This window comes from Dendrobates tinctorius, unplaced genomic scaffold, assembly GCF_039654945.1.
Source record: "Dendrobates tinctorius isolate UK_male_01 unplaced genomic scaffold, ASM3965494v1 ptg000155l, whole genome shotgun sequence".
Classification (NCBI taxonomy): Eukaryota; Metazoa; Chordata; class Amphibia; order Anura; family Dendrobatidae; genus Dendrobates; species Dendrobates tinctorius.
In genome coordinates, this window is record NW_027361822.1 from 9,240,564 (window position 1) to 9,268,275 (window position 27,712).

At 42.7% G+C, this 27,712-nt stretch overlaps 1 protein-coding gene across 3 annotated transcripts in view; it reads right to left on the reverse strand.

Moving 5' to 3' along the window:
• Positions 1 to 27,712, reverse strand: part of LOC141051195 (uncharacterized) — a 364,030-nt gene that overhangs the window by 82,211 nt on the left and 254,107 nt on the right. For all 3 annotated transcript variants that reach the window (XM_073548061.1, XM_073548060.1, XM_073548059.1), the window contains exons 24-25: positions 26,919 to 27,030; positions 26,741 to 26,838 (exon numbers count right to left, since the gene is read on the reverse strand). In XM_073548061.1, the coding sequence (XP_073404162.1) occupies positions 26,741 to 26,838; positions 26,919 to 27,030 (210 nt within the window). The remainder of the gene's footprint in view (positions 1 to 26,740; positions 26,839 to 26,918; positions 27,031 to 27,712) is intronic.

Genomic DNA, 27,712 nt, shown 5'->3' on the forward strand with positions numbered 1-27,712 from the left:
TATGATCAGGTCTAATCCTGTCATTTCCACCGTTCTCATTACACCAGTATAAAACATTGACACTGGTATTGGTGAATTCCTGCGGGGATGCAACCACCCCCACCACCATTTCAACCTCTTTAAATAAAGAAAGGCTGACACCGAATTTCTTTGGAATAATTATGGCCATAGCAGCCTTTTATTTAAATAACAAATCAATAAAACTCTCAGAATAAATAATATTTTAACCCGCTGGGAGGAGTCCTTGAAGCTCAGAAAAATCTGGTGAATACAAGAATGAAGTGAACAACCACCAAATTATTTACCCCCAAGTGTTACCCCACTGGCTCGGGAGCACCATAACCGCAAGTATACCAAATGTTCACTCCCAACATACTGGGGATTCGACCACTTAGCCCATGGATCCCCGTATCAATTTTTAAACCGACTCCAAGGACTCCCCCCCCAACCACTGCAACGCGGGCCTTGGAACACCTCAAAGGCCCAAGACCCCCCACAACGAAAAGCTATGGCCCTTTCGATGCCCTCCTGCAAACCAAGCGCCCAGATATCACTGCCCACCCCATTCAAATGAACCCCATCAGCCAACCAAAAATCGTCGACCCCTTTTTCCAAGCGCAAAAGCATAATAAACAGGCAACCGGACACATTAAGAAGTCCTGAACTGGGCCTAAAATCACCAATGAGCCCTTTCCTTCCTGGTCTGTTTTTGACCTACGTAACCAAAATTCCACCCCAAGCTCAGTGTTCACCACGTCTCTGGCCAAAAGACCACCAAAAGAGTTTTTGCTAGGGGTTACCAGCTCACCTACCCTGAGAGCCCCAAAGAATGCAAAGGGAAAAGCCAACCTAAAAAGACAGACTTCGAAGAAAGAACTGCAACATGAAACTAAAACCCCCCAACCTTTCCAAAAGACCAAAAGTGATAGGACGCCTCCTATCCCCATGACTCCTATTTCTCCTAAAACCCTTCACCGCTATTCCGATTAGAAAAGATTTAGTTAAATCCACCTGACCCCTCATTCTGAAACCAAAAGCGAGGGTGGCCATCATGGGCGATACCTTTGCTGAAGACCAACCCGCTTCGGACCCGCGCCACATCGATGAAAGCAGGATGCCTACTTGATGTTCTGGAGACACCGAACCCGTGTTAACAGCCAACAAACCCTCCCAAGAATACCATACTGCCTGATACGCAGCCCAAGTCTTAGAGGCTAACGAGGCCCTGATCAATGATTCATCGTCACGGATACCACACTCCAGAATGCCTCTGGGCATTCCAGTCCCTTGGTCTCCGCCTCCAGAGCTAATGCACAAAAACGGTCCCACTGTGAATGAGAGAGAGAATCAGCAATCTCATTCTTAACCCCAGGCACGTGGATCAAAGAGTCATAGAATCGTAGAGTTGGAAGGGACCTCCTGGGCCATTTGGTCCACCCCTGCGCAAAAGCAGGATTCGCTAAATCATCCCAGACAGATGTCTGTCCAGCCTCTGTTTGAAGACTTCTATTGAAGGAGAAGCTCACCACTTTTCGTGGCAGCCTATTCCACTCATTGATTACTCTGTCAAAAAGTTTTTTCTAATATCTAATCTGTGACTCCTCTCATTCAGTTTCATCCCACTGCTTCTAGTCTTTCCTTGTGCAAATGAGAATAAAGATGATACTTCTACAATATGACAGCCCTTGAGATATTTGTAGACAGCTATTAAGTCTCCTCTCAGTCTTCTCTTCTGCAAGCTAAACATTCCCAAATCCTGCAACCTTTCCTCATAAGACAGGGTTTGCAGACCGGTCACCATTCTGGTCGCTCTTTTCTGAACTTGCTCCAGTTTGTTGATGTCTTTTTTTAAAATGTGGTACCCAAAACTGGACACAGTAATCCAGATGAGGTCTGACCAAAGAGGAGTAGAGCGCAATAATGACTTCATGTGATCTAGACTGTATGCTTCTGTTAATACATCCTAGAATTGCATTTGCCTTTTTTGCTGCTGCATCACACTGTTGACTTATATTCAGTCTGTGATCTATTAGTATACCCAAGTCTTTTTCACATGTGCTGTTGCTTAGTCCTATTTCTCCCATTCTGTATATGCTTTAACTGATGAGGTTGTTATGTGCTGGTTTCCATAGTGATGGACACGTGTTCCAGCCAACCAATTGGATAGCCTTTAACATCAACTCCTCACGCATGCACCCATTTGATAAAGCGTCGGGTTGTATAAATCACGTGGTATTTGGTTGTCCAATCAGACAGCCGCTAATGTTGGTGACGCTTCTGGCATGCGCATTGAGATCTCTCCAATGGCGGACCGCACATCAGGGTCGGCATGCGCGGCGTTCTTACACACCTGCCAGTATGAATAAATTACACATTTAGGTATAAAAGATGGGCCTGGATGGATGCCTGCATGCACCCCTTCTGAGAGAATTCGAAACGCGTGTCAGGGGGTACTTTATGACGGTCTCTGGACATTTGGTAAATATTTGTACCTTTTTCTAGCCTCTTGTATACCATCCAGCAATGTCACATTTGTTCTATTTATATGGACTCTCCAAATATGTTTGACCATGGTGTGGAAAAAGAACTAAGATGCTATTTATTATATTTAATGAATATTAACTGGTGCATTTTTTATTTGCAGAACATGCATCAATATTGAACCCTGGTTATGTGTCCTTTTGGATTTGTTTTTGAGCTCGTAGTTATGATTTGTAATTTCTAGATGTCATATGTCCATACTTGTATTATTGTATTTATTGGAAAAATTTGGGGGGCTTTAGTATTTACCAGCACATATAGGGCAAAAAAAGTATCCTTTCCGCACAAAGATTTGCATTTATTTTTCTCTGTATGTCATCATCCCTTTTTTTTATTTACATATTTAAATGACATTGTTCAATAAAAATGTATTTTTATATGAAAGGAAACCTCTTGGAGGGCCTGTCTTCTTATGTAGGTTGTTTGTTGTCCACGGCCCTCCGTGTTGATACTTTGGGGCAACTCCTTTGTCCATTGTAATTGTGCTGTGTTTTATATTTTTTCACATTTTTTTGTGCCCAAGATGGATATTAGAGCCAGGGACAATACCTGGCTATCCCAAATAAATTCTGTATTTAAGGGAGATTTAACTACAGGGAAACGTGTTGGCAATGATGGGGTTCAGGATCTCATTAATTCTTCAAAGGTGCTAATGAAGAAAAGATTTAAGATGTAGTGGAATAAGGCATCACTTGAAAATTATTTAGCAAAAAATATGATACCAAGGGGACTATGGGTCAAAATTACACCAGCATTTAAGGTTGAGGATGGCATTTTTCATCAGAAATGGGAAGATGCTTGCAATAACTGCTCTCGGGTTATGATTGACCTATTGATTGGTCTTGATAAAAAGAACATAGATGCCATCGAAAGCGAGATTGAAGACATCCAGAAGAAAATTAAGGAGACATTATCTGTTAATCAGTTGGAATCCTTTAAAAAGGATATGGATCAGTCCTTCACAACCTGGGAAAAAAAAATACAAGAAATGAAAACCAACAAATTTTAACGTGATTTGCAGGACTATCAGACTGCTAAAGTCTTTAGATGGAATGATATAAAAAGAGAGCGTACACAATCTGTCTCCTCATCTGTATCATCTGCTGCTTCTGAAAGCAGATTTAGGGATAATCTTGGGACACATCCATATGATCTGAGAGATAACAAGCGGAGGGGGCCTTACCGTGAACAAAGGCACCAAAAATCTAGAAATTTTGAGTCAAATAGGACTACCAATCGTTTACAGGTAATTAATCTGTCAGATAAAGTTTTGTCACAAGCTCAGATTGAGATCCTTAGTCTCAGCCTTACTTTTTCACCATCTCAGGGATTTGATTTATTCACAGCACTAACGGACCTGAATCTATTTGCACAAAAATTGGTTCTTAAGAAAATTCATGACAAACTCCCGACTACTGAAGCAATTTGGACTGAACAGGAATTACAAGTAATCAGGACCCTTGAAGACTTGGAGTATGAAAATGAAGGGCCGGATATATCTGGGTCACCCTCCCAGGGCTGTGGGGTACTCGGTACCGGGCCAGTCCTTCAGAGGGGAATGTCACAGCAGCGGTGACCCGGTCCGTGGCCCTGGGCGCCCAATTTAAAAAGGGGGATGAGTTGGGAATAAAGTTTATGAGTGATTCGTGACGCCACCTGTGGTATTCGGCAAGGGAGATGTTAAGCCGACGCTGCAGACAGATCCTCTGGGACTGATGGTGTGGTGCAGCAAGGATGTTATAGCCCTCCACAGGTAGGGCTGTAGTCCCAGGGCAGAGTAGGTGAAATGACACGTAGATTGTGTACTGTCTGGCGCAAGGGATGTAGCAGTGCTGGGCAGGTTGGCGCAGGAATGAGTGGAGGACACCAGGGCATGTAGTTCCAAAGCTTTACTCACAGTCTGTTGTACAAACAGGTGCCTGCTTCCGTGCCGTGTCCTCCCGGTCACGGACTCAGTCATCCTCCAGGCCAGATGGAATACTCCTTTCCAACACTCCGCCAACATGTGCATTTCTGAACGTTTCCTCTTATAGCACCTTTAATGAAGTACTCCTAGTACTGAGTTACACTGGAGTTCCTCCTGTCCGATGTTCTTATGAACTCTACTTGTACGGCAGACAGCTGTAGCCTGCTTCGGGGACTCCTTGCTACTAAGTCCCGGCTCACTATCCAGTTGCTGTTGTGCCCCCAAGTCTTGTGTGGGAATAAAGTGGTCACTACTTCTATTCCTCCGATGTCTGCTGTAGGACCATTAGTATCCATACAACCTCGGGGACCGGGCCCCGGCCTTGCGCTTAGAACTTCTAGGAAGGGTTCTCCTCTAACCCACATCCTCTGTTCTCTTTTACTCCTCATGTTCCGTACTAATCTTTCTTTCTATGGAGAGTCAGGCTTTCAGTCTATGTTATCTCTCTCTTCCTTTCCCGTGCCAGCAGACCCAAGTCACTGGGATCTGCTGCAGCACTTCCATCCATCCCTCTCTCTGGGGATCTTCTCTCCAACTCTCTAACCAATTGACTTTTCAATCCTCAACTCTTCCCGCTCTCTGTAATATAAACTAACTCCACCCACCTCCCAGCATGTTTCGTGTTCCAAGCATGTAGCCACCAATGGGTGCTTTGCTATACTCCAAGCAGAGCGCCGCCGAAGGTGCTTTGCTACACTACTTTGTGGTGTGGGGTGCAGGTGTTGGAGTGTGGTCAGGCGTCTCCAACTTACCTGGATGGTGGGGTACCACACCTCAGGAGGAGGTGCAGTACCTCTGTGGCAACTGAGGCTCAGGGGCGCCACATATCAAGTATGGTAAATCGACCTTTCAAATCTAAATCCAAGAAATGTCCTCCATTAAGTATGTATCCAAATATAGATTTTTTGTTAAGCTTGTGTCGGATGAGTTTACTAAAATACCATCTAGGGTTCGGAATGATAATTTGACCCCAGAGCAAAGACAAGCTTTAAAGGATTTGAAACAGTTAAAAGGGGTTCTAATTAAACCAGTAGATAAAGGTGGAAATGTGGTGATCTGGCCGGAAACCATGTATGAGAAAGAAGCCTTTAGACAGGCACGGAACACGGAATGTTATAAAAAATTGGCTTATAATCCTACCAATTCATTTCATGTTATTTTGCAGAAATTACTGGAAGAAGCATTTGTGGATGGAATTATCAACAAACAGGAGAAAGAATTTCTTACAGCTGAATATCCACAAACTCCCTGTCTATATTTGCTCCCAAAGATCCACAAGGATGAATTAAATCCACCTGGACATCCCATTGTATCTGGGAATGGAGGCCTGTGTGAACCATTATGTAAGTTCATAGATTGGCATTTAAAACCATTGGTTGAAGATCTACCCTCCTACTTAAGAGACTCCACTGACTGTATAAGGAAATTTGAAAGGATACAGCTGGATACGGACATGTGGCTGGTTTCTTTGGATGTAGAAGCCCTATATACATCTATTAAACATATGGATGGGATCAGGGCAGTGTCTTTCTTTTTGTCCACCACTACATTTGAGGATGGACTTAAGAAATTCCTTATCACATTTTTGAATTTTTGTCTCCAGCATAACTTTTTCCTGTTCAAGGGTGCCCCCTACCTTCAGCTCCAAGGAACGGCCATGGGAGCGGCCTTTGCGCCCTCCTATGCAAACCTTTTCCTGGGGCTGTGGGAGCAGGAATGCTTTATGACGAATCCCATCAAACATTCGGAGAAGGTTTTAATATGGTCGAGATTCATTGACGACATCTTGTTTTTGTGGCAAGGTTCTGAATGTCATCTGATTGAGTTCATTTTGGAATTGAACAACAACAACATTAATTTGACTCATCATTATAGTCAGACCTCCATTGAATTTTTGGATATCCATGTGTTCAAGGACAATCAAAATTGTCTACAAACGAGTATTTTTAGGAAGAGTACTGCAGTTAATTCTCTGCTACACGCTTCCTCTGCTCACCCGAAACATCTCAAGGTTAACATCCCGATTGGTCAATTTTTAAGACTGAGGCGCAATTGTTCTGATGATCTCTCTTTTAACCTACAATCTTGTGAACGATCCAGAAAATTTCTGGATAGAGGATATAGCAGAAGATCAGTCAGGAGGGGCTTGCGAAGGGCCATGAGTACTCCAAGAAAAGATCTCCTTAAACCCCATGAGGTCAAAACTGGAATAGAACAGGCGAGATTTATCTCTAAGTTTAAGGAGAATTGGTTTAGAATGAGACAGGCCCTGTCTAAACATTGGTCTCTATTGACAATGGATACAGCACTTAAAGGATGTATTGCTGGTCAACCCTCTATTACCTATCGCAGGACAAAAAATCTGAGGGACCACTTGGTGTGAAGTGATTATGTGGGATCTGTATCCCAAAATATATTTGGATCAAGTGGACCAAAGTGGGGCTTTTTCCCATGTGGGACTTGTCTCGCATGCCCAAATATGAGAAGGGATTCAGAATTTGTCTCGAGCAGTGGCAAGAAATTTCAGATAACTCAGCACATTACATGCAATATGGAATATGTAGTTTATTATGCTACCTGTTCCTGCAATATTATTTATGTTGGTTTGACCACCAGGAGATTGCATGTGAGAATTCGTGAACACGTCCTTGATATTATCAATGCTGAGAAAGTGGAGGATTCTTTGTCTCTGAAACCCATCCCGAAGCATTTTAAATCTGTACATGGATGTAATCCTAAATATTTGAAAGTGATTGGTATCGATTGTGTGAAAAAGAGCCATCTTGGTGGTGATTTAAAGATGCTATCACAATTAGAATCAAAATGGATTTGAAAATTGGAAACGGTGCACCCTAAAGGTCTTAATGAGAACCTGAGTTATGCTCCTTTCTTGTGAAAAATCTTCTTTTATTTGTTTCTAATAATTTTTTTTAACCTTTACTTTATAGGCCATTTCTTGTTCTACCTAAATTGTGGAAACATGCTTTCTTATATTTATCCAGTGGATATTCTATTCAATATGTGAATCTGAAGATGAAGACTCGCCGTCGTCATGTCTATTTGATGGAGGAAGGATTTCTTGGTTGAAGGAACAATTTCCATTCTGAATTCTGATGCATATATCTGCAGTTTTTGTGATTCATCCAGTCTATACAGAATGTTGGAATATTTTGACTTATTGTCTTATGGACTTTTCAACTGGATGTGTTTATCTATCGTACAAATAGTCGGTGCTTGTTTTTTTATATATCTTTTGGCAGTTTTGGATTATTTTTGCACATCTTTGGTCAGAAAATAGAATATGTGAAAAGTATTTATATATTCACATGTTGATATGTCTAGGTCGATTTTTATATATTGCACTTTTTTCACATTTTTTATCTAAGCATATACACACTTTATATTGCCGTATACGTCTATGTATGAGTATACTGCTGCTATTTAGGCACTTTAAATATTTGCACTTAGGCACTTTGTCTTTCTTCTATTTTAGCACACTCTCATATTTTGTGCACTTTATTTGGTTCACTCAATGCTTGCACCTTATTTTATAAGTATTTTTCGTGTGTGTATGCATGTATATATACTTATGTGTTTGTATGTGTACTCCTATATATATGAATCTATTGCTGCTATCCAAGTACTACTTTTCAGCTTTCAGCACTTTTTCATATTTTGTGCACCTCTTGTAGGTCACTCAATGCTTGCACTTTATCTTAATAAATATCACCTTCACTTTGGTATATTCTGTGTCATTTCACTTAATGCATTCTTAGGCTACATTCACACATCAGTTATTTGCCGTCAGGCAGGATCCGGCTATTTTTAGAAAAAACGGATCTGGCATAAATTTTGGAGAACTGTAGAAACGGATCCGTTTTTTTGCTGGATCCGTCTAGCAGGTTATATCTGTTCCTGGGGCCTGGCCAATTGGATCTGAGCATGCGCAGACTTAAAAAAACCGGATCCGGTGGCTGGATCCGTCTTTTTCTGGATCCGGCGCATTCCGGCGCCCATAGACTTTCATTGTAGCAAAAAGCTGGAAGCGCCGGATCCGGAGCTTCCGGCTTTTTCGCCGGAGACATAAAACGTTACAGTAGCCGTTTTTTCCAGACGCCGGAATGAGACAAGTTGCCGGATCCGGCAAAAAACGGATGAAACGCAATGCCATCCGGCACGATCCGGCGCTAATGCAAGTCAATGGGGAAAAACTGGATCCGGCATTGCATTTTGCCGGATCCGATTTTACAAAAAAAAGCCGGATCGCGCCTGAAGGCAAAAAACTGATGTGTGAAAAGGCCTTAACTTTTTATTTTTCCACAGATTATTTTTGTGTTGCCAATTTTTTATTTTTATTTTCATTATACTCTTTCTTTTTTTTGTATATTTGATTATTTCCGGCTGCAGCATTAATAAGTTTATAATGTCTCCATATGGCATCTGTTTTGAATTCTTGAATATGTGTCATCCAGGTGCTGCATGAGGGACCGCGTGCATCATCTGTTAATATATGGCATATTTGTTTTATTATTAAAAATATTTATATATCATTATTATTTAATTTATCTTATCTACTTGGATTTGAACTGATGCCATTGGGTTTGGATTTGGATTGTCCTTTTTGTGGTGTATGGTAATTGGTGGTGGCTATTCACTTGCACCACTGAATTAAGCAATCCTTCCATTAGGATCTTATGCAGGTCTGTTTGGTCAAATGCATTTGAATTACTTGATATCGCGCCGACTGATGAGGTTGTTATGTGCTGGTTTCCATAGTGATGGACATGTGTTCCAGCAAACCAATCGGATAGCCTTTAACATCAACTCCTCACACATGCACCCATTGGATAAAGCGTCGGGTTGTACTAATCACGTGGTATTTTGTTGTCCAATCAGACAGCCGCTAACGTTGGTGACTCTTCGGGCATGCGCATTGTGGTCTCTCCAATGACGGACCGCACATCAGGGTCGGCACGCGTTCTTACACACCTGCCAGTATGAAAAAAATTACACATTTAGGTATAAAAGATGGGCCTGGATAGATGCCTGCATGCACCCCTTCTGAGGAAGAATTCGAAACGTGCGTCAGGGGGTACTTTGTGACTGTCTCTGGACATTTGGTAAATATTTGCACCTTTTCTAGCCTCTTGCATACCATTTAGCAATGTCACATTTGTTCTATTTATATGAACTCTCCAAATATGTTTGACCATGGTGTGTAAAAAGACCTAAGATGCTATTTATTATATTTAATGAATATTAACTGATGCATTTTTTATTTGCAGAACAAGCATCGATATTGAACCCTGGTTATGTGTCCTTTTGAATTTGTTTTTGAGCTTGTAGTTATGATTTGTAATTTCTAGATCTCATATGTCCATACTTGTATTAATGTATTTATTTGAAAAAAAATTTGGGCTTTGGTATTTACCAGCACATATAGGGCAAAAAAAGTATCCTTTCCGCACAAAGTTTTGCATTTATTTTTCTCTGTATGCCATCTTTTTTTTTTTTTTTTTTTTTTTTTTTTAATTTAATGACATTGTTCAATAAAAATTTATTTTTATATCAAAAGAAACCTCTTGGAGGGCCGGTCTTCTTATGAAGGTTGTTTGTTGTCCACGGTCCTCCAGGTTGATACTTTGGGGCAACTCCTTTGTCCATTGACTCATATTCAGTCTGTGATCTATTAGTATACCCAAGTCTTTTTCACATGTGCTGTTGCTTAGTCCTATTCCTCCCATTCTGTATATGCTTTTTTCATTTTTATTGCCCAGATGTAGTACTTTGCATTTCTCCCTGTTAAAAACCATTCTGTTAGTTGCTGCCCACTTCTCCAGTTTATTTATATCTTTTAGAATCCTCTCGCTCTCTTCTCTAGTATTAGCTATCTCTCCTAGCTTGTGTCATCAGCAAATTTAATCAGTTTACCCTCAATTCCTTCATCTAAATCGTTGATAAAGATGTTGAATAATACAGGACCCAGAGACATTCCTCCAACTGGATGTGCAGCCATTTGCGACCACTCTTTGGATCCAATCACTAAGCCAGTTATGAATCCACCTAACAGTTGTCTTGTCCATTCCATACTTAGCCATTTTTTCAATAAGGATTGTGTGAGATACTTTGTCAAATGCTTTGCTGAAGTCAAGATATACTATATTTACAGCATTTCCCTGATCCACCCAATCAGTGATTCTGTCATAGAAGGAAATTAAGTTAGTCTGACATGACTTTTTAGTTACAAACCCATGTTGACTCACTTCATTCTTATCCAGGTACTTACATACATGTTGTTTAATGATTTGTTTAAAGATCTTTCCTGGTATAGAAGTCAGACTCACCGGCCTATAGTTGCCTGGGTCCACCTTCTCCTTTTTGAAGATAGGAACATTTGCTCTTCTCCAGTCTTCTGGGACTTCTCCTGTTCTCCAAGAATTTTCAAAGATTATGGAGAGGGGTTCAAAAATTTCTTCTGCTATCTCCTTCAGTACTCTGGGGTGTAATTCATCTGGACCTGAAGACTTGAATTCATTTAGGTTAGCTTAGTGTTAACTCACTATATTTCTGTTTATAGATATCCTGGTTTCTTCTATTCCCTTAATAGGACAGTGAAGAACAGTTGATGTTACATTTCCTTTTTGAGAGAAAACTGATGCAAAATAGGAATTTAAAAGTTCGGCCTTCTCAACATCCTGTCTTACCATTTAATCATTTTCATCCTGAAAAAATCCTATAGCATCTTTGAATTTTCTTTTACTTTTGACATATCCCCCAAATCCTTTATTATTGCTTTTGACGTCTCTTGCAAGCCTCATTTCATTGTCAGATTTAGATAATCTAATTTGTGCCCTGCGAGATTTGCAGACAGCATTATATTCTTCCTTTTTAGCATGTGCTTAAGTTTTGTGTTCATCCATCCTGGTTTACTTAAATGCATCCTATTCTTCCCTCTTTTTGGAACTAACAATTGTGCATTGAAAATTTCATTTTTCAAGATTTCCCATCCTTCCTGGACATTTTTGTCCTAAAGGATATCCAGCCATTGGATCCCTTCAAATCTGCCTTTCTGAAATCTAACCTTGATGTCTGAGTCTTCACAGGTCTTCCTCCTCTAATTATCCAAAATTCTAAAATAGCATGGTCGCTACCTCCTAGGGTCCCAGCCACTTTTACGATTCCCAACAAATGTCTGGATAGTTGAAATCATGACAACTATGTCATATTTTTTGGAGAACTTGGCCATTTGATGCATAAAGAGTTCATCCATATCTTCAGCTTGCACAGGCAGCCTGTAGTAAATGCCTAAAATGGTGTCCTATCCATTGTTCTGTCCTTGTATTCTTACCCAAACAGTTTCCACAGAACTCCCAGTCTCTGAATCTTCACCTGAGAATTTAAGGACAAACAAGTCAGAACCAACTGGCGAAGCACCTGAACCACCGAAGGCGATAATGCCGAGATGCTGTTAATAGCACACACCACCCCCTTATTATCACAATTAAAACGGACCCGCCTATTTGGAAACTCCCGTTTCCACAAATTAACAGCCACCAAGATGGGAAATATCTCTAACAAGGCAATATTCCGAACTAAACCGGAAGAAAACCAATCATCGCGCTAACGCACTGCACACCATTGACGTTTAAAGTATGCACCAAAACCGATACCGCCTGCCTCATCAGTAAACAATTCCAAGATATTGTCCACCGTCTCCTCCATGAGCAAAGAACGACCATTGTATTGTTCCAAAAACGTATGCCACATTGCCAAGTCCGCCCTGAATTCTGCAGAAAGCCGAACAAAATGATGGGGCGCCCGAACGCCCGCGTGAAAAAACTCGCCCCATTGGAATAATCCCGAGCAATGACTAAGTCCCTTAAAGACAATTTCTTTAAACGGTGCGCCCTAGCAACTTCCCTCCGCAATGCAACGACTTTTTCTTCCGGTAATCGGCATTCCCAAGTGACCATGTCAATGACAATACCCAAAAACCGCAAACAAGTACTTGGGCCTTCCGTCTTATTGGGGGCCAACGACACGCCAAAATGCCCCATTACCCACTCCAATGTCCTCAAAATGTTCTGACAGCGTGACGTCTCACCTGGGCCTACACATAAAAAAATCGTCCAAATAATGGATCACTGAATCAAAACCAGAAACATCACGCACAACCCGTTCCAAAAAATGAACTAAAAGCCTCAAAGTATGCACATGACAATGAACAGCCCATAGGCAAGCAAAGATCAACATAAAACTCCCATTCCAATAACAACTCAATAACTTTGAACTATCTGGGTCAACTGGCAACAGCCGAAAAGCAGATTTGATATCTGTCTTTGCCATAAGGTCCCCTTTTCCACATATAGTGACCCACCTTAGTGCCTCATCAAAAGAGGTGTAAACCACTGAGCAGAGCTCGGGATCAATGCCATTGTTCACCGACATGCCCCGAGGGAAAGATAGATGATGAATGAGCCGAAACTTATTCGGCTCTTTCTTGGGCAGCACCCTCAAAGGCGAAACCACTAAGCCCTCAAATGGAGGAGAACTAAAAGGACCCGCCATGCGGCGCAACGTGACCTCCTTCACCAGCTTTTCAGACACCACATCCCCATGCTCCATCGCTGAACACAGGTTCTTAAGAACTCTAGATATAACAAAAGGTGTAGGAGGAACCGTAAAACAAACTGTGAAACCGAAAAACAACAATGCCGCCTTTTCTCTAACAGGGTATCTATTTAGATAGATACCATCCTTTTCACCCTCACTGGAGTCATCCCCTTGGGAATTAGCCCCCCCCTGACTTGGTTTTGCCTTTTTTGAAGCATTTGACAGTCCCAAGTGAGGAACCGTTGCAATGGGAGCAGAGGTATTTAAACTTACAATTGGCTCCAAATTTACTCTGGCTGTCGTTAAACTGCCAACATAAACCCGTTTTTTGTGTTTCCGCCTGACTTCCAACCCCTGAAGCGGAATACTGACTACTGGCGTGGCCGGCATATCCGGCCCCCCTGAAAGGAATTCCCAGATCTATTAGCCGCCATAATTCTCAACCACAGGCCTATGTCTTTTTGGTCCCATCTAATCGCCGGCCTTATCGCCTTCCGTTGCCTGAACTGCTCATCGTACCAGAGCCATGCCTGTCCACCATAAGACCTATGTGCCTCACCAATAGAATCCATGTAACAGAAAATGGGGGAGCAATTCTCCGGCGCCTTCTCCACCAATAACGCTTGCAAGAATGGCAAAAGCCTGTAGCCAATTGACAAACGTCTGGGGGATCAAACGCCACCTACGCTTCTCTTCTTCTTTCTTACTCTCATCCTTTTTACCTTTATCTATATTAAATTTTTCCAAAGAAAGCAAGGAAAAGATCTTCACATATTCATCTTTCCATATCTTTTCACGCGCTTATTTTTTTAAATGTGCCCCTAAAGGCCCCTCAAAGCACACATACACCTTCCCTTGAGCCCTACCCAAATGAATCCGGCATTCCTTTTCCTTTTCTGTCTGCACTGACACAGATACCAGGATGAGAAGACTACCCGAAACATCCAATGGCCTTTTCGGCCAAACCCCCCCCCGCTCGACTGACGGGACCATCCATGCCAATAAATGCCACGACGCTAATACCCCTGTTATGAATGAGTCACCGTAGGAGGCAAAAACAAATACTAGCTAAGTCCAGAAAACCAGAGAAGTTGGCAGCTATCGGATTGCAGACCCCTGAACCTAACAACAACTAGCAGTAGCCGTGGGGGGTTCCTACAGTGCCCTAGACCCCTCGATCACAGCCGGAGAACTAAATAGCTTAACGACAGAAAGGGAAATCTAAACTGCCCCAGAGCAGACCCCAAAGCAATAGGCAGCCCCCAACATATAATGACGGTGAAGATGAAAAAACACTAACACAGATAGAAAGATAGGCTGAGCAAATGAAGGGGCCCAAGCTAACTAAATAGGACAGGATAGAAAAGCTGCTGTCTGCAATCCGCCAAAACCCTATCAAAACATGAGCCAACAGACTGATAGGGAAAAGAGCCCTAAAGACGCTAGGCTTCAAAAAGACTATATCAGTACTCAGGTATTTTCTGAAGACAGAGCAAAAAGGAATTCAGCTCACCCCAGCAGGGAATGGCAGAAATCCAGAAAAACAAGGCAAAACAAAACCAAAACACAAATGCAAAAAGCAGAGCAGAAAACTTAGCTTTTGAGGAGCAGGAATCAGACTGGTCTCCTAGAATCCCTCAGAGAAATCACCAGCAAGGCAGAAGGGCGTCGGCTGCCTTATATCCAGTCAGCAATTCCCGTCACCCAGTCATCAACGTCCTGCTCAGGTGCTTGGTAATCAGCCTCACTACCTTCCTTCACCAGAAGAGGGAGTTCGTCAGACCTCAATGGTGAAGGGGAAAATGAACTCACAACATACCCCCCCTCACAAACCGACAAAGTAAATCCCGCACACTTGACAAAACCTCCCCTACGGACGCACCTGCCAAATTACCTGAAACCACCAAATCACCCCTAGCAGCTACCTCAATGCCCTGACTAGCACCTAAACTTGGGGACCCCACAAAAAGTTGAGACGCAAAACACATGGAGTTATACTCACCAGGCTGCAAGGGGGCTGTGACCCCTCCAGCCAGAGAAGTGGAATCCAGATGATCATCAAATATGAAGATCCCGCTCGTCGGGACATTCAGAGACGCCAGACCAGATGCCAGCACCCTAGAGATTCCAGGCATCCCAGGGAAACGATCCAGCAGGGAAGCAGAAGACCCAAGCTGCTGAACTGGACCCACAGGCTGTGCCTGCGCTGGCCTGTCTGCAGCACACAACTCGCTGTCTGCAACCCCCTGTGCACCAGTAGCCGATGTCATCCTTGATGCCCCTGTGGCAGTAATGCAGGCCGCTGCTGATAAGGATCAGGCCGAAACCACCTCATCAGGGTGAATCCATGCCGCAGCAGATCCTTCCCAGCGGTCCGTTCCGAGTTCCCTGGAGACCGAGGCAGGCCATACAGTTGAAGCAACACCGCGGCGCCCCCTGATGCCTTCAGGACTCCCAGAAAGCCTGGGGCGTGTAGGCTCCACCCCTGACCGCCACGAGATGAAGGCCTGGACACCGCCGACGCCGCTGGACCCGGACTGGCATGGGAATTCAATGGCGCCTGGCCTTTAGTGTCCCTGGAGGGGCACCTGCACCTCTGTCGGGTGACAGCCTCTACAAAGGCCTCACGCAGCGAGGACGCCGCTCGCGTGCAGCAGCATCACCCGCTGGTCCCCCCCCCCCCGACGCTGCAAGGATACTGGAAACTTGTTCTTGAAGCCATCCATGGGGCTGGGATGCAGCAGCAGCCCTCAAGCTCTCCAGCAGCTGGTCTACCTCCGACATGGTAAGCGTTGTGGGGACCGAATTCCACCCTGGAGAGTGGGAAGTGGCGAGACACAACCCTACCTTATAAACGGCCCCATTAATCTGTCCCCCTTATGAATACCCCCTTAACTCACCCACCCATTGTCATACCGGCCTCCGCCCACGTCGGGGGGGGTCCGGCTTTGCTCTGGCCTTCACTATTTTACTGGTTGATGATCACTGTGCCACGGGGTCAAGTCTGCCTAGGAAGAGGCATAGCTAAGCGGCTACCAGGAGCTCCTGATGGTGAAGACAGACTGGTCTGCAGGTAACCACCAGGTAACATTCCCAGGCAGACTTCAGTACTGCAGCTGCCAATCCCAAGAGGTCGGATTTGCTGGATGAGGAGATGTAACTGGAGTCACTTCCGAGCAGGATTTGAAGACAGACTGACAACTTGGATCTTGAAGAAAAGTGTCTTGTTCACACTCGCAGTTATCGGGAAACAGTTTGGCAGCTGGCCACAAAAGGATCAGTGACTATGGATTCAGGACTGGCAGCACCAGGATCAGGGAGGTCCAGTTCAGGTACTGACAATGCGGTTTTAGGATTCGGATATGGATACTACCGAATGTGATACCTATGTGATATGTATGGTGTGTGCATGAAGAAGATAGGTGTCCAGATTCCAGATTAGGTGATAACGGGTCTTATTATTCCTTTTTGCATTTAATTCAGCACAGTTTAAGATGGCTGAAGTGGTTGACCGCTACATGACCTGATAAAAGCATGGGGGTTTCGGTGAAAAAAAAAAAAAATTATACAGCGCCTGCGTGACATGAGCTGATTACAAGCTCAAGAATTAACCACGCAGGCGCCAAGCAGATAGCTGAAAGGGTTGACCGCTACATGACCTGATAAGAGCATGGAGGTTTCGGTGGGAGACAACTATACAGTGCCTGTATGACATGAGCTGATTATGAACTCAAGAATTAATCATGCAGGCGTCAAACGTAAACATGTTATATGAGTATTACTTACAAAAAGTGTACTGCGCATGACTGAACTGATATCTGATCGTAAACAGCATATAACAAAGTGGGTTCTCACTGGTGAGCAGGGACATTCCAGGAGATTTTATGGACTCATAACTTCTGTGATGATGTGCTGCTGGATATTTCCTCCTCACCAGTCGAGTCCCCCGATGGAGGAGTGATGCTGCAATATCTGGTAATATATATTGATGCTTACTTTCTCTATGTTATAGATGATGACTTTCTCTATGTTATAGATGATGATGATGATGTGATGTTAGACTAGTGCTGCTATAATTCATGTGCCTATAATACATATATATTGGACTATTATATTAATAAACTATAAATTGTTTTACCGATATAAAGACCTAGTAGTCTTCTTGCCTAATTAGGATATTAGTGAGCGCTATGTACGTAAGGGGCTTGCCCCTCTTAAGGTGAAAACTCGGTAAGAGATAAATTGGCGTAGTCGGCAGGATTTTTTTTTTTTGCTCTCTAAAATGTTTAAGAAACGAAAGGAAAAGCAGGAGGATGTTGTGGATGTGCCCGGTTGGACTGAGGCACCGTATAATATATTGGCACATGAATTGAGCAGTTCTGGACTAGCGGAAAAGTGGTCTAGTAAGCTTAAAGGTAGTGAACCCACTGATGTTGTTAATGTACTCAGGGGTGTCCCCGCCAAGGCGGGTGATGTAGTGTCGCTTGGGCGACGAACCTGGATTCTGCTCAGTGCATATCGCGTGATGCATGAGCGGAATATACAGATGCAGAAGAAATGTTCCCAGTTGGAACAAAAAGTTAGAGTTAGGAGGGCAGAAAGTGGTGCTGGAATGCAATACCCGTCTGCTCAAAGATAAGTTGGAACATTATCAGAGTGTGGCAGAGAAAGCTGCTATCAAAGTTGCTCAAAATAAATATCGCAAGAGAAAAGGAAAAATCAATAAAGAAAAAGTATGTAAAAGTATAGCCACTGCATCTGTAAATTGGGACCCAGATAAGTGGGACGGAGATGTATGGGATACCTCCTCATCAGATGATTGGAAGGATCCACCCGATCCCGTTATAGATCCCCCAAAAGGATCTAAGGTAAAAGCCAACCCAATTCAGAGACGGATGAATGGACAGAAAATGAAATTATTCGAGAGCAGGTCCGTGATGCAGGTGGCCAGCTCCAAGTAGATGAGAACGGGCAGCCTATTATGGTGGAACGGACAGTTACCCATACCCGTACTAGAGTTTCTGTGGAAGATTATACCCAAAATGAAATAGACAGCATTTTAACGCAATTTAAACAGCGGTTGGGAGAATCAGAACTCTCCTGGTTGGTCAGGATGCATGATTATGGAGGAATAGGAATAAATGTAGATCCACAGGATATTTCTAAATTTGTCACATTGTCCCGGGATCCAGAGATCCAAAGATATTTCAAGAATTATTTTAGAGAAAATGCACAAGATAATATGCAGAATTTAGTGATCATTTTGGCCCGAGCAATTATGGATAAATATCCTACTGAAGCTGATATCCCAGCTAATGATAAACTATGGTATACTTTGCGAGATGGAATTGACAGACTGAAGGAGGAAGCGATGCGAAGTGTAGTGGCTGTACTCAATATAGATGATGATTACTTGGAATTTCCAATGACTGCTAGTATGAGAAGTAGGTTAGTGAAAACTGCTCCTCCCGCTTACAAAGCCATTATATTGACGTTAACTGTGGCTATGACAGGGAACCCAGTGAGCCAAGTAATTACACGTATGAGAGAATTGCAGGATATGGGTGATTGGAAGGCGACGGATCGTTTAGCCTCCTCTCAGAATTCCTCTCAGAAACATTCAGATAACAGTAAACCACATAACCCTGAATGGAAAAAAGATGGAAATACTACAAATCAAACAGATAGAGTGTCCAGGAGAGAGATGTTTCAGGCACTCTTAAAGGCTGGAGTGAGCAAAGAATCTATAGATGGAAAACAGACAGGTGAATTATGGAGGTTGTATAAACAAAAGGTGCTGTCGGCAAAGAAAGTTGATGCTGAAAAAGGCACTACTAGAATAGGTAAAGCTGAAGATCAGGGTAAGACCCCCACAGCACCAGAGAAAGTGTCTTGGGAGGACTTTAAAAATGTTTATCCGTGGGAAGAATTAGCTGCAGCAGTAGCCACTCGAGTGAGTGATGGATGGGGTAGGAATGCCTATGAGGCAGCTACCGGGAAGAATGTGGACTCAGATGAAGAGATCCCATAGGGTGCCAGCCAAGCCCCCGTATGGATAACAGCTGATCAGCGTCCTTACGTAAATTTAAGTATCCATTAGAAGGGGGGCAATGTGCAGAGGGTCCCTGCTTTGATTGATACTGGGGCGGAGGCTACCCTAATATATGGAAATCCCACAAAATTCAAAGGTCCAAAAATTAAAATTGCCAGACTAGGGGGACAGGTAATCACCGGAGTACCAACACAAGTTGCTTTGAAAATAGGAAACCTACCGATAAGAAATTACCGTGTTTTAGTAGTACCCATTCCGGAATATATATTGGGAATTGATGTTTTAAAAAGGAATGACTTTAAATTTATCGGCTGGAAAATTCTCCTTTGGAGTAAAAAGGGCAGAAATACAAATGAGACCTGTAACGGTAGGAAAAGTAAAAATGCCCCCTGTACATATCCCTCCTGCTACCAAAATGGTGGCAATGAAACAGTATCGAATACCAGGGGGACACAAAGAGATTACTGAAACAATTAAAAATCTGGTGGACGCAGGAGTCATGCGCACCACTACTACTGCATGGAATAATCCAGTCTGGCCAGTTAAAAAGAGTGATGGCTCCTGGCGTATGACAGTGGATTACAGGGAATTGAACAAATGTACCCCTCCATTAACAGCTGCAGTGCCAGATACTATCATTATAATAGAAAATATACAGAGTCATAATGGAACTTGGTATGCAGTGATTGATTTGGCTAATGCCTTCTTTACAATTCCAATAGAGGAAAAGGCGCAGGATCAATTTGCTGTTACCTGGTTAGGTCGACAGTATACCATGACCAGATTGCCTCAAGGATGGCTTCATAGCCCTACTATTTGTCACCGGACAGTGGCAGAACATCTTTATCAGTTCTCCTTGCCCTCAGATATGCAAATTTCACATTATATTGATGATATAATGATACAAGGAAATGAGGAGCAGGCAGTGAAATCACAATTGGAAAAACTTTTGGTGCATATGAGGAGCAAAGGATGGGAAATAAATGAAGCAAAGGTCCAAGGACCGGCTCAAGTTGTAAAATTTCTTGGAATCCAATGGAATAAAGGACATAGGGAAATTTTACCAAAAGCTAAACAGAAGATTATTAATTTCCCTACTCCCAAGTCTAAGCAAGAGACTCAATCTTATATTGGGCTATTTGGATTTTGGAGACAGCATATACCTCATTTAGGACAGATGCTGTCCCCTTTGTATAAAGTTACGAGGAAGAAATATGAATTTCATTGGGGGGAAGAACAACAAACCGCCTTTGAAATGGTAAAAGAGGCTATACAGCAAGCTGTAGATTTATGGCCAATGACAGCGGGGAGTGTAGAATTGCATGTATCAGTACAAAATATGTATGCAAATTGGTCATTATGGCAAAAACAAGGGGGAAAAAGAGTCCCTTTAAGTGGGAGTCACACACAGCGATCTCGCTAGCGAGATCGCTGCTGAGTCACAACTTTTGTGACGTAACAGCGATCTCACCAGCGAGATCGCTGTGTGTGACAGCGATCAGCGAGCGGCCCCCCTGCCGGTATCGCTGATCGCTGGAAGAAACCTCTGGACATATTTTTGGTCGCTGGTCTCCCGCTGGCCAGCACGCATCACTGCGTGTGACAGGCGGGAGACCAGAGATCAGCTGTAAAAAATAGAATCAAAATAAAAAATATAGTTATTCTCACCATCCGACGTCCCGTTCAGCCATCCGGCCTCTCTCCACGCTCCGTTCCCAGTGATCCTTTGCACGAATGACCGCGAGACTTCGCGCTCCTGCAAGACCGTGACGTCTCGTGGTCATTCTTGCAAAGGATCACTGGGACCGGAGCGTGGAGAGAGGCAGGATGGCTGCGCGGGACGTCGGATGGTGAGAATAACTATATTTTTTATTTTGATTCTATTTTTTACAGCGATGGCAAGCGATGCCGGGCGCTCGGCATCGCTGTGCTGATCGCGGGTGAAGCTGTCTGTGTGGCAGCTCACCAGCGATCACATAGCGACTTACCAGCGATCCTGACACCTTGATATCGGTGTCGGTATCGCTGGTAAGTCGCTATGTGTGACTCCAGCTTTAGAATTTTGGAATCGAAAACTCCCTGATGCTGGAGAAAAGTATACTCCATTTGAACAACAATTGCTAACTTGTAATTGGGCATTGGTAGAAACAGAACAGCTAACTTTAGGACATGAAGTCTTATTAAGACCAGCAATACCTATAATGCAATGGGTATTGTCTAACCCTAAAACCAATAGGGTAGGACATGCACAGGAACAAAGTATCATAAAACGGAAATGGTACATTTCTGAAAGAGCAAAGAAAGGAGAAGGCGGGATCACCTCCCTCCATGAGAAAATAGCTGAAATAGGGGAAGAAATCAAATCCCCTGTGAAACCAACTGTCCTGGAAGAGTCCCCTGTAAAATGGGGAAAATCTTATGAAGATTTAACAGAACAACAACAGCAACATGCTTGGTTCACTGATGGGTCAGCTCGATATGTCAATGGAAAGCGACACTGGAAGAGTATGGCTTATAACCCGAAACTGGAAAAAAATTTGGTTATGGAAGGTCACGGTAAAAGTAGCCAATATGCAGAATTATATGCTATCTTTCTGGCATTGAGTTTTGAACAAGGGAAAGAGTGTCACCTTTTCACAGACTCATGGTCTGTGGCTAATGATCTTGCAACTTGGATGATGGGATGGAAGAAATATGGTTGGCTAATCTATGGTAGGGAAGTGTGGGGTAAGGAGGTGTGGGAATTTATAGAAGAAATGGTTCAAGTCACCCCTACTACTGTTTTTCATGTTGATGCACATATGCCTGCTGACTCACTTGACCGTTTGTTCAATTCTGAAGCAGATAAAGCCGCCGCCATTAGACAGACTTCTGAAGTTGATCAAGAAAAAGAAAAATGGCTGCAAGGTACAGCCGTTTGGTCGCACAACTAGAGTGGACACCTTGGAGAAAGAGCCACTTACAGGTGGGCCCAAGAAAGAGGTGTGCCACTAACTATGGACATAATAAAACAAGTCATTGCACAGTGTCCAGTATGCCAGCATTCACAAAAAAGGGAAGTTCCACACACAGTAATGGGACACATAGCTCGAGGACAATTACCAGCTCAAATTTGGCAGATGGATTTCATTGGTCCACTCACTGAGAGTAGGGGATGTAAATATGTCTGCACAGCAGTAGATACCTACACAGGACTTAATGATAGGATTCCCTTGCAAAGCAGCCACACAATGGAGCACATTACGTACATTAGAGATTATCACACAATACTATGGTGTTCCACTGCAGATACAGACTGACAATGGGTCACACTTCACTGGTCAACAGATAAAGGATTATGCTAATGAGCATAATGTCCAATGGGTATATCATATGCCCTACTATCCCCAAGCTGCAGGGTTGGTGGAAAGGATGAATAGACTCTTGAAGTCCACTCTGAAAAAGATACACAATAAGGAAGGAGAATATGGCCAGTGGAGAGACAATTTGAGTGAGGCTTTACAAATTATCAACAATAGGCCTATAACTGATTCCATGACACCATTGATGAGAATGCTGACACCCAATCTTACCATACACGAAACTCATATTGTACATACAATCACTTGGTGGAAGATGAATCAAGAGGCTAAAATTCCTGAAAGAGCAACTCCCCTGTCTGCGGGATTGGATGTCAGCGCAATAGAGGTGACTATTGTGCCGCCAGGTAAGACTGTTCCTATACCGACGGGATTGGGGTGTCAGATGCCAAAAGGACACTATGGCCAGTTGGCAACCCGCTCTAGCTTTGCTGTGAAAGGGGCAGTAGTGGTGGGAGGAGTAATTGATGCTGATTATCAAGGGGAAATTAAAGTAATCATGCTTAATGTAGGACAGGAGCCGTTGGTCATCCCTAAAGGACAGAAAATGGCTCAAATGTTAGTAATCCCTGTCAATTTGGGTCACGCAATAGAAGGACAGGCTCCTTTGGAATTATCCCTAAGGGGAGACAAAGGATTTGGATCATCAGATGTGACCAATGTAGGAGCCAAAATTTGGGTACAGAGTCCCCAGGGACCGCCCTCAGCAGCTGAAGTAATAGCTATAGGCAAAGATCGCACTTTGTTGATTATGAGACCTGGAGTGGAAAAATGGGAATATGTTCCTCAAGAGAAATGCTATTTGCGTGAATAAAATTATGCTTTGATCTTTTTTCAGATATTTCTGGGAATATGTGGAATCCTTGGAAGTGGATATTTGGCTAAGGTTGAAGGATGGACACCTGGAACGCAACTTACCACAGAACAAGTGTGGCCTCATCCTAAACCAGGGGACTGGAATGCGTACAATAGAACATTACCCAAAGAAATACCCAAAGAAAGCTGTGGCACGTGGGGAGTAAATTATAACTTCTCACAACCAGTCTTCCGAGTAAACTTAACTTTGAATCAAACAGATCAGAGTTGGATGTATGGACAACCATTGGAAGATCCGAATCAACAAGAGGCGGCGTACTATTATTGGCCTGATACTATCGTGACTAACGGAACAGGACAAGTGATTATTGAAATCGGAAGAGGAAATAATTTGTTGGGAAGAAAAAATAGAGAAAGATATTGGTTATGGGAGGCTTAATGTTTCTGTCTGGATAAATTATACAGACAAAGGGGAGAATAAGACAATTTTTATATTTCCTTTAAACCACACTATGATAATAATTTGTGCTAATGCTACGGATAGAAAGGTGGAATTCCTGGTGGGGAAGACATTGCCACGGTGTGATAATGTCACGGGTGACTATAATGGTTCTGGACTATGTTGTGGGACTCCAAATTTGCGGGCTTCGGCTTGGAGTAGATGGTTGAGGGTATATCAAAGCACCGTCTTTAAAAGCGATTCGGAACATATGAAGAAGATCCCCTCATCTTGTTTAACGACTGGAATCCAATCACAAAAAACTGTAGTGACTGCTATAGTAACTTTTCCGCCTAACATTCTTTGTCCTATTAGACAAAGAAGAGCATGGTATGACACACTATTAGGAGGGGTGGGAGTGGTTACTGGAACTTTGAATTCCTTTGATATAGAAACATTAGCTAATTGTATGAGTAATGCAGGTAGAGATATACAAGATGTTTTAACTGTACAGGGGAAGTGGATGCCTACAATATGGTACCCTTGGAAACAGGCCCTACAAATAGATAAATTTTTGTTAAAAATGCAAAATGCTACGAATTCTTTTGCTTTGAAAAAAGGATCAAATATTAGTGCCGTTTTTAATTGGACCATGTGTACCATGCAAGCCATTTATCAAATGCAACAAAAGGCAACAATGCAGACCCGGCTTATGACAGGAAATGAGTGGGTATGGAGGACCGTGTTTAATAATACGATCCCTGGAGTTTCATGGTTAAAAATTGAGGCTCCCAAAATGGTCTGCAATGATACAGTATGCCAAGGTATATTAAGTCTGTATAATGTAACAAATCAACAAATAATGTGTAGATATGTTATTTTACCATTGCTGTTAGGACCTCCAGGGGACCAATGGCTATGGATGCCTAAAATGAATGGTCTATATATTGATAATAATAATCGTACGCATGATTTAAGTTTATGTGAAAACACTTTAGAAGGTAAAATTTGTAGATTGCATTCTGCTATATATGAACCGTGCTTATTACAAGGAACGGTGAATGTTTGTGAATTTACCATTCTCCCAACATCATATAAAATGTTGGTGGAAATTGGTCCGCAGGAAGTTTGTGTAATAACGGAAGTTCCTGTGGTCCCAGGTATGAAAGTTCCTTATGTTGGATGTCTGCAAAATGTTTCAGCTTTAGAGTGGGAAAATCAAACTTTTCTTCTTACTCCTGATCGAGTGGTGCGGGAAACCATACAATGGCAACCTGCCGTGCTGCAGATAAACTGGGAGCTGAATATGACCAAACTTCGGGATATCATAGAAAAATCTAAAGAAGGTTCTGAAATGATTAAAATACTAAATAGGACTATACAACAGCATATAATTAGTACCACTATAGTAGCGGGAAAAATTGTTAAAATAGGTTCTGTAATTGCTGATGCCACTTATCATTGGTATGATATTTTCATGGGTCATTCCCCTTCAGCTCCAAAGATGTTAAATTGGATCATTCACCCTGTGTTGGTGCTTGTCATTGTAGTAATGCTTCTATCCATATGGAATTGCTACATGGCATACAAAGTCTTCTGTAGGAAACCAAAAGTGCTGATGGTGACCCTATAGAAGTGGAAAATAATTCCCGTGATCAAGGACCGATTGTGATACCTATGTGATATGTATGGTGTGTGCATGAAGAAGATAGGTGTCCAGATTCCAGATTAGGTGATCACTGGTCTTATTATTCCTTTTTGCATTTAATTCAGCACAGTTTAAGATGGCTGAAGTGGTTGACCGCTACATGACCTGATAAAAGCATGGGGGTTTCGGTGAAAAAAAACACAATTATACAGCGCCTGCGTGACATGAGCTGATTACAAGCTCAAGAATTAACCACGCAGGCGCCAAGCAGATAGCTGAAAGGGTTGACCGCTACATGACCTGATAAGAGCATGGAGGTTTCGGTGGGAGACAACTATACAGTGCCTGTATGACATGAGCTGATTATGAACTCAAGAATTAATCATGCAGGCGTCAAACGTAAACATGTTATATGAGTATTACTTACAAAAAGTGTACTGCGCATGACTGAACTGATATCTGATCGTAAATAGCATATAACAAAGTGGGTTCTCACTGGTGAGCAGGGACATTCCAGGAGATTTTATGGACTCATAACTTCTGTGATGATGTGCTGCTGGATATTTCCTCCTCACCAGTCGAGTCCCCCGATGGAGGAGTGATGCTGCAATATCTGGTAATATATATTGATGCTTACTTTCTCTATGTTATAGATGATGATGATGACCATGTGATGTTAGACTAGTGCTGCTATAATTCATGTGCCTATAATACATATATATTGGACTATTATATTAATAAACTATAAATTGTTTTACCGATATAAAGACCTAGTAGTCTTCTTGCCTAATTAGGATATTAGTGAGCGCTACGTACGTAAGTGGCTTGCCCCTCTTAAGGTGAAAACTCTGTAAGACACCGAAGCAGCCACCGGATAAAGAACACACTATACTGTACTAATGGAACGACAAGGGAAAGGGAATAATTATAACAGATTAATGATGGGGAATGTGACAACATACAGCTGAACACACCAACGCACTAATCACTAAACTATAGGGGTTGCTCAGGCACCTTTCTATTGAGGAGGGCTCCTGTTAGATAAGATGCCTCCCAGCTATTGGTGGGGGCATTTTACTGTGTAAGTCCTCTGCTCCTTTAAGAGCAGGGAAGCGCGCACATTAGGCTTGCTGCCGGGAAGTGCACCCACACAGGAGACAGGGAGCACACAGAAAGATGTAAAAGCAACAACGCATCCACAGCAGTGAGCATGTCGATTTCCCTGCATGGGAGAGGAAGGGGAACCATGCAGGGGTGCCGGAGCATTACAATAGGGGAGATATCATGACACCTTCTTTCCACCTACCTGTTGATCCTGAGGAACATTGGGATATTCTTTATTACAGTCCTGATGAACAAGAGGACAAGGACATGTCTCTGGTGTTATACTGTTACTGGATAGATCTAGAGGAAACACATATAGGGACTTAATTAATTCTTTACAAAACAGATAGTTGTATGCCATGTGCTCTTAGTCCTATTACCTGGTGATGCGAGGGACTGGGGAGGGGTCAGGAAAAGATGTCTGAATTCTTCTAAAAAGTCCCACTGCTCCATGGAGAAATAGACTGTGACACCTTGACACCTTGAAGGAACCTGACAGAAACAATAATAAGGATGATGTAAAGTGACATAAAAATCTCTCACCCCTCCAGTAAGCCAGAAGAGGATCTCTAGGGTGAGGGGTAATATCATCTCCACGATCTTGTCCCTGTCCCTATCCATCAGTGATGAGTCTTTAAGGAAAATTCTCTTAACTAGAAAACCTCCACTGAGAGGAACCAATATTGTAGGAACCTGAAAAAAAAAAATAAGTAAAATCATACAAAACCTGAGAGGAAACCTTTAATGAGATATTAGGAGCGAATATAGGTTTCCAAAGCAAAGAGAACAGATGAACGGCACTAGGGAACACAAATCACCACTTAATAATAGTAATAATAATCTTTATTTATATTGCGCCAACATATTCCACAGCGCTTTACAGTTTAACAGTTTCAAAACACAAGTCATAAGTAACAATTTAACAATACAACAATTAAAGCAAAATAAGACGAAATAAGACGACCCTGCTCGTGAGAGCTTACAAACTACAATGAGGTGAGGGAGATACAGAGTACAGGTGTGTATTTACAATTGTATATTTACAGTGAAGGTCCAGCCATCTTGAGGGAGTGAAGGATGGATGGAGATAGTAAATGGGCTACACACGCACTTACACATAGAATGACTGATTAGTGAACGTGATAAGCAGCTCTGAACAAATGTGTTTTGAGGG